This window comes from Cornus florida, unplaced genomic scaffold (assembly GCF_030987335.1).
Source record: "Cornus florida cultivar Cherokee Brave unplaced genomic scaffold, ASM3098733v1 CherokeeBrave_3.0.0_Hap2_Chr02, whole genome shotgun sequence".
In the NCBI taxonomy this organism is placed as follows: Eukaryota; Viridiplantae; Streptophyta; class Magnoliopsida; order Cornales; family Cornaceae; genus Cornus; species Cornus florida.
In genome coordinates this window covers 65,356,912-65,365,146 of record NW_026775572.1, presented here as the reverse complement: position 1 = coordinate 65,365,146, position 8,235 = coordinate 65,356,912, and the positions used below count along the sequence as shown (strand labels likewise).

Genomic DNA, 8,235 nt, shown 5'->3' with positions numbered 1-8,235 from the left:
ACGTTACATATCCAAAATTAAGAGTGACATGTCAAACCAAGCGTTATATTACAATTTCACAAAAAAAGTAAAGCATGCTAACACTTGCATGCATGTTAAATTGCACAAAAGGGTAACCAACTACTATGCCAATCTAAGGATATTGTGCATCCCAAAATAAAGTTTTCTTACCTGAAAAATATCCCAAACAATGAGGGTGAGCAGCCAAAGTTACTCATAAGAAGATGCATATGTGTATACCCTAAAGTTTCAACAAACTTTTGCAACGTAATATAAACCAATACATGTGGTTCATGCTCCCTAACGTCTATTTTCAATGGAAGAACTAAGAAATCATCCTAAGCTATCATTGAAGCAATTTAAAAATAACTCAAAATAGGCAAACAATCTATCATAATGGCAATATTCCATAAAACACAACAAGTTACAAACCTAGGTTATATCAACTTATAACGCAATGCAAATGGTTACATGTGGTGCATACCACCTAACGTCTATTTTCAAATTGGTACTAAGGAATTATCCTAGAGTTACCTTTGAATATTTTAAGCACAAGCACTACAAGTGAAGCAATTTAAACAACATTGGACATAGCCAAAACAAAATGGTTACTAAGACTTAATTTAAACAATGTTAGAATAGCTAACACAAAATAACAAGTTATAACGTTATAATCAATGTTATCAACTTGAAATAGAAATGCGAAATTAAACAAAGGTGGATATACTTAGACATCACGCTGGATTAAAACCAACAAAATTGGTTTTTTTTGGGTTACTAGCCCATGGGTAACCTCCCTAAGTGCGCATTAAATTTGGGGAGAACTCTTACCTCTCGCCCTAGAGCCGTACTCTAGTCATAGTCATAACAACGATGCACCAAGAATTCAAAATCAACAAATTGTGCAACAACGTATATAGTATATATATACAATAAATGTAATAAGCCACCTTCCATGCACAAACCAATATAAATTCACACAAGTCATGTCCAAAGTCTTCAAGCTAAATGGCAATATCTATAGCAAGGTTACAATGTGAATTTCCACTAAACTACAAGAAGTTGTCAATGCAAGAACTTCATTCATGCTATACTAAAATGAGTTCCAATTCGTGAATTTAACAACGATATAATGTTAATTACACAATTAAATTATTAACAATAATTTAATAAAATCACTAACGTTACATTAACTAAATCATGTGATTTCAAATAATCAGTGAAACAAAGTAAATATAAATACTAGGTAACCAACATAGAGATTTTAGTCATGCTCACATGGTATTCATTAAATTCCTAAATTAACAATGACATATTCAAAACTCACAATACAATTAGTAACAATAATTATACAAGAATATCGTGGTAACAACAAGTCTACACATGAAACACTTGTAATTCGTAGAAGTATTAAGAAAATTGAGAACTAAAACATATTTTTGTTGTTTTCCCAAACATGTACATGTAAAACTACACCTATCATTGAGAACTAAAATACTTGTAATTCATAGAAGTATGAAGAAAATTGTAAACGCTTTGGGAAAAAAAAAAAAATTGGCTTCATACAAATTCACTCTTTTTTATATTGAATCCATTACAAGTTTTCTATTTATAACAACATACAATCCACATAACTACTTGAGGCCTTTTTTCCATCTTCCTTTAAACTGGAGAATGAAAACATGCAATCCGAGACATACTATTACACATTCGCTTCATGCAATTTCAAGAAAGCTTTTGTAGAGCCAGCTGACGTTGAAGAAGTTCTGCAACTGCTACATGAACACCGAGTCCGATCTCTTCCCGAGTCAGTAAAACCTTCAGATGTTGTATAGGAAAACTTACACATGTGCATTGGCGGCGCGTAATACATAGGCACAGGCAGTTTTGATGGAAGGTTAGGCAATGGTGCTTCAAAATTAAGAACATTTATCACTTGCCTTATAGATGGCCTTAGAGTGTAATCAGGATGACAACACCATAACCCAACTATCATTAAGCATTCTATTTGGTGCTGGTCGAATCCCATAGTTAACGCCTTATCAGAAGCTTCGAGGAGTTTCCCTTTGCCGTAAAGGTCCCAAACCCACTCTACCATCCTCACCTTACTTGGCTCTGCTCTTGCTTCGACTGGCTTTCTTCCACATGTGATTTCAAGAGCCACAACACCGAAACTGTAGACATCGGATTCCTTACTTGCCTTGCCTGTGGTGACACATTCCGGTGCTAAGTACCCCATAGTGCCGGCCAGGACAGTCGTTTGTGAGCCCAAGTCATGGTCCACAAGCCTGGCTAGACCGAAATCGCCAAGCTTGGCATTGTAATTCGAGTCTAACATGACATTGCTAGACTTGATGTCTCTGTGTACCACACACTGTTCCCACTCCTCATGGAGGTAGAGCAACGCGGACGCTATGCCAAGCGCTATTCTGTACCTCAAGTTCCATATTAGGCTAGCTTCTTTCCCGCCAAATAGATGGGAATCGAGGCTACCATTTGGCATGAACTCATAGACTAGAAGGAATTCACCTTGTTCGTGACACCAACCAATGAGTTGAACCAAATTCCTGTGTCTCAATCGGCTTATGATCTTCACTTCCGACACATACTCTTTTTTCCCTTGTTTGGATCCTCTCGAGAAACGCTTAACAGCGACCTCCGTACTGGTATCACTTAACAGACCCTTGTAAACCCCTCCAAATCCTCCCTCTCCCAACTTCCCTTCCTCTGCAAAGTTGCTTGTTGCGCGACTGAGTTCACGGAATGTGAATCTCTTTGGCCCAGCCCCTTTGTCAAATTCATCATCTATGGCAACATCGAACGCCACTTCGCTTTTCGTCCTATCAGCTCTCTTTCTCCACCAGATGAACCAAAACAAGCCTAACCCACAACTCAAAGCGCCAATCCCCACAGCTAGACCAACGACCAGACCTATGTTAATAGCGTTCTTTCCGTCAACTCCGCTGTCCAAAGTTGAACTGAAACTCCAAGAAAAAATGGTGTGTAATTCAATCCAGTCACCTGTGGCTGCTGAAAATCCGACTCTGACAAACTCCGGTAAAACATCCCTCAAATTGACTACATGTGAAACACTAGAGTTGCCACTAAAAATTGGATTTTCAGCGTAAGTTAGAAAGACACTTAAATTATGGGATGTGGAATTGTAACTCACCCAAGCATTTGCTCTTGATCCGTTCTTGATGCTACTTTTCCACATAACATTTGCCTCCGAAACAATTGAGTTGACATTAATACCAACATGGTCTGAACTTGGATCCCAGGTATTGTTGAGGCTGTCGAACTCAACTGCCACGATTTGATTCTCGGAGGGGGTGAAAGCAGTGGCGTTACTGAAAAGGCCAAGGAACCCTCCATCCGAATTGCTCGGAATATCAGACTGATCGAAAGGCAGGAGGAAGAAGGCGAGCCCATCGCCATATAAACTCGCGTTGAGCGCGTTGATGGAGAAGGAGAAGTGAGTGGTGAAATCCGTTACTTTGCCCGATCTGGCATCCCAGAGGCGCACGGGCTGTGCATACGAGGCGCGACCAACACTTCTGGCGAGAGAAACGTCGCGCTGATTCTTGGTGACGGAGATTACTCCGTCGCTGCCCGGGAGCGCATCGCCTTGGTAAAATATATCTTGCGCGTTTTGATGGAAACCAGAGAAGTTGAAGAAAACCGAGTTTGCGGGGTGGAGTATTAGCAACAGTAGTAGGAAGAACAACATAAGAAGATGGAATGATCTCGAGTTGGGGAGAAGAACCATGGTGGTTGGTGTTAGCCACAAGAAAAAGAGAGAGTCAATGGAGGTGTTTGGAGGTGTTGAGAAGGCACAAGAGTAGCTCAACTATATGCTTCTCCATTTCCAAAGCATGTTGCTGTCGATTGTGTCAAATGGCCAGGTTTCAAACGTTCTTGTTGATTGACTTGTTCTTTATTCAGGTAGGTATTCTGGTTAGTCCAAGTGCCTAGCCGTTTGAGATACTTTAAACCGAAAATATTTGTTTGTTAATATCATCACAATTTGGATGCAATTAGACCTAATCAAATGCACTGTTGGTTGAAATGTTGCACCTATTGGACTGTACTACTAACTTATTTGTTTAAATGAAGACTTATCATGAACATCAAATGAATGAAAGTTTTGGGTAGATTGATTAGACAAAGTCTTTAAATTTAGGACTCACCCATCAATTTGATTGTCACGACTACCACAAAAAACAGTGTAAATTATTAGATAAATAGTCCTGTTCAATTAAAACATTCCAATTAAGAAAGGGTGAGAGTATTTTTTTATAAATTATAAATTTTACCTTCTTGCATTGAACTTATAAAAAAGTAAACCCACATCACATCCCTCTAAATCTTTTACATAAAAAAATACGAAAATAATCATCTTTAGATTCCCAAAATGGGACATATATATATTTGGACGGAGGGCCTTATGGTGTACATCATTTCATCCTCATCATGTGCCGTACATGTGGTTATTTTTTTGCTTACTAGCCCTAATTTCTCCTACTGAAAATGAGTTTTAATTGAACTTGACCACCAAGTTACTTATTGTCCATCACTGTCTAATAACTTCTCTTGCGTAGATGAGAAGATGCGGTGGACAACTTCTCCTACATAGAGGAAAGGACGCAGTGCTTGGACGGCATTTCCGTTGATTTTATCATCAAAACAATAATATATTGACCATGAACAACATTAGATTAGACTTTACGTCTAATTTTTTTAATAATTTCTATCTACTCCGGCCAACACAAGTGTCGGATTATTATTCTTTTCTTTGTTGGCCTAAACTTGTGTTTGTTTTCTTGCATTTGGACTGTCATAAAGTGTTGAGGACCGTGATGAGAGAAAATATATACATATTCCCTATTGAAAGGTGAGAAATGAGCAAGAGTTAGTGGCCATTTCAGGAGATGAAATCTAAGTTGGAAAAGCTATGGAACAATTTAATAATATATCGAATTTGTCAGCCCTAACCTCAAAAACAATGCCGGTCCCCCTCTTTGTTTGTTTGATTGATTAATTCTCGAAGGTGCCGGCCAGATATTATTATAACCTGATGATTTTGTTTCAGGTATATGTGGGGGGAAATATTCCTACCAATCAGAACATGGCACATGTGCATGAGCACTCCAATCAGAGCGAGACACCTGCCCGCGCATGGAGCAGGCGAAGATGGGGAAGTAATTGGGCCGGAACATGGAAGACAGACTGATCAAGAAAGCCAGAGGCAGAACATGAAGCCCACCAGGCCCAACAGCAGTCCGTGTTCAACCAGAAGAACTCAGCAAAATGAGGAAGGAAGCTCTATTTTGGAAAAACTATAGCAAGAAATGAGTCTTGGAAGGACTCACCTGGGGTTTGTACTCTTATATAAGGGTTTAAGACCCCAATGAAAAGTAAGCAGTTCAGAATACTTCTTTCTCCTGGCCTTTCTTCTTTCTCTCATTTGGGGTTATATTTATTGGGTGCGTTCATAGAGAGTGAGGCTATGTTACCCGGACTCGGGTACGTGTCTAGAGGTTGGATTCATCTATCTATTAAATTATAGGACACGGGGACACAGAATAAAAGTGTCCAAAACTCGGACACGGGTACTTGGACACGGCATAGAAAATAGTATATTGGAGTATTAAAGAGTCTAAAGACATATATATAGGCAGTTAGGCATACAACCATACATGAATGCATGATACATGACAGTATATTAGTAATTTAGTATGATATAAATTATATAATTATAACTTATAAGTACCTTATTGGTTTATCACTTTATTGTGATTCTGTGAATACTGAATTCCCACACTTGCACTTGTACAGTTGCACTGCACCATAATACTTTAGTGACTTTAGCCTTCAATTACATATCAGTATATCACCACTGATCACACTTGCACAATCCGCACTTTGCAAGTTTGCACCTGAAATATTAAATTGAAATTTATCTTATGTTGTGAACTTATTAAAAAAAATAAACAGATGCTAAATTGTTAAGCATAAGGATAAAGAAGCATACTTGCTGGTTGCTAAATAGCCTAAATGCCTAAATGAGTATATCATTCACTTTCACCTGTTAAAGACTTGAGAAGTTAAGAACTTAAGTTAAGAGTAAATTGAAGACTTTAAAAGTTCAAAGTTTAAACTACAATTATATAATTTATATCATAAAGTCATAGACACATTCAAAGTATACTATTACAGCATTACCAAGCACTGAACCAAGTACTAAGTTACTAACAGAGTAACAGACAAGTTGGCAACTTGGAAACAAGACAACATTTAAGTTCAACAACTCAAAAAATTAAAATAGAAAAGCAAAAATCAAAACTCAAAAGCCAAGGTATGGTTCTTTTATCTTTGAACTGCTTCATTTCTTTTTCTTCAATCCATCATTCCTTGTTAGAATTCTTCAAGTGGTTCAACTTCAGCCCCTAAGGCAGCCTCTTGCCCTTCTTCAAATGCATCATCAAATGTTATAAGCTCTAACTCTGGCTCATTGATGGAAAGTTCAGCAAGTTCCCCAAGAGTATTACCATCAATATCAAACTTATCACCACCTATTAAACAAAATAAATTAACATTGATGTAAAAAAAAACATTAAGCAGAAGAAGAATATTTTTAGAAGTTTATTGAAGATATTAAAATTTAAAAGTAGTTAGTTAGTGAACTTACATAAGTCCCAATACTTTGTCGGCCCTTCTTTGTATTCGTTCTTCTTTCTTGACATGAGACGGAGGTTGCAATATACAAAGACCAAATCCTCAGCTCTACTTGTAGTCAATCTATTTCTTTTAATGCTTTGAATAAGAGAATATGTACTCCAATTTCTTTCACAACAAGATGATGATGCAGGCTGTGAAAGAAGCTTGAATGCTAAAGCTTGTAACATTGGTGTTGAAGAACCATGATTTGCCCACCATGAAATTGGTTCCTCATATAATTTTGCATCAATAACATGAGACTCATTGAAGTAACCGGATCCACTTGAAAAAGCTCCATATTCAATATAAACTTTCCGAAGATCATCTTGATTGCTAAATAATTGTTTGAAACATTTACTTCTATTCGAAGAGACCTCTTGATCTTCATGTGGTGAGAGCCGTGGAACTCCATCACTTCCACCTCTAATCCAAGCTTCAGTGTAGTATTTAGGAACCAATGAATGAGCCATACAATGCAGTGGATTGTTGCTTTTATTCCATCTTGTTTCCAATATATTGTGAATGACATCAAAGAAATTTGATTGGCCAGTCAGCATATCTTGTTTATCATGAACAAATATTCTGAATTTAACTTTCTCAATCATTGTGTCCCACATATCATAAATCAAATGGAGAACAGGGGCATCAGTGTTTGCTAACCTCAAAAAATCAACAATAGGTTCAGTAAATTCCAAGAGATATTCCAAGTCATCCCACCAACTGTCACTCACAATGCATTTTTTAACTTCCCTAGCCTTGATTTTAATTGTTGACTTTCCATCTCCTTTTAGAAGCCTTCTCCAAGTTGGATCCATCACCATCTTCTCAAGTGCATCCTTCACTTCTTTCAAACGTTTTGCCATGATTATGCTTGATGCAAATCTTGTTTCCGCTACCCTTAGTAAACCCAATTCCGAGTAATTATTGAAAATTGAGAGTACCATACCATGGTTAACAATGAAATTTCTTATATTTTGAACACTACTCACCAAATCAATAATCCATTTACAATGAGTATATTGAGGTGAGGTTTCAGATGGTTCACAAATGCTTTTTAGTGTCAAATTTAGGCAATGCACAACACATGGAGTCCAAAAGATGTGAGGATATGTACTTTCAATTATACCCCCAGCAGCCTTAAAGTTACTCCCATTATCAGTAATGATCTGAACAACATTGTGTTCTCCCACATCTTTGATCACTGGTATAAACAAATTTACTACATACTCAACATCTTTTATGTTGCCACTTGCATCGACTGCCTTCAAGAGCATAGCACCACCTACTGATGTAGCCATTACATTTATTAGTGGCCTCCTTTGTCTATCTAACCACCTATCTGAACAAAGGGACATGCCTTTCTTTTTCCAGCTATCTTTTATCGGTTAGAGCTTTCGATTAATATGTGCCTTCTCTTGGGCCAGCAATGTTGTTCGTAATCTGTCAAATGTTGGAGGTGTATAGTCAGATAACTTGCTATTGGCTAATGTGAGTGAATATTTTCTGAAGTGAGGG

The 8,235-nt window shown here is 37.5% G+C and overlaps 2 protein-coding genes across 2 annotated transcripts; both read right to left on the bottom strand.

The window, feature by feature from the left end:
• Positions 1-1,702: 1,702 nt before the first annotated feature.
• On the bottom strand, positions 1,703-3,769 carry LOC132296347 (L-type lectin-domain containing receptor kinase IX.1-like). The gene has a single exon (XM_059794558.1). It carries the CDS (start codon positions 3,767-3,769, stop codon positions 1,703-1,705), a length of 2,067 nt encoding a protein of 688 aa, XP_059650541.1.
• Positions 3,770-6,417: 2,648 nt separating this feature from the next.
• Positions 6,418-8,018, bottom strand: LOC132296346 (uncharacterized). Its single transcript, XM_059794557.1, has 2 exons — positions 6,692-8,018; positions 6,418-6,575 (listed from the first exon to the last, which is right to left on the bottom strand). The coding sequence occupies exons 1-2, from the start codon at positions 8,016-8,018 to the stop codon at positions 6,418-6,420; spliced, it is 1,485 nt and encodes a 494-aa protein (XP_059650540.1).
• Positions 8,019-8,235: the final 217 nt, after the last annotated feature.

Bases quoted from the DNA above. Each gene is read 5' to 3' on its own strand.
- LOC132296347 (XM_059794558.1), bottom strand. From the start codon at position 3,769: ATGGTTCTTCTCCCCAACTCGAGATCATTCCATCTTCTTATGTTGTTC.
- LOC132296346 (XM_059794557.1), bottom strand. From the start codon at position 8,018: ATGGCTACATCAGTAGGTGGTGCTATGCTCTTGAAGGCAGTCGATGCA. The intron at 6,576-6,691 runs GTAAGTTCACTA...TTTGTTTAATAG, and splicing joins GACAAAGTATTGGGACTTAT to GTGGTGATAAGTTTGATATT.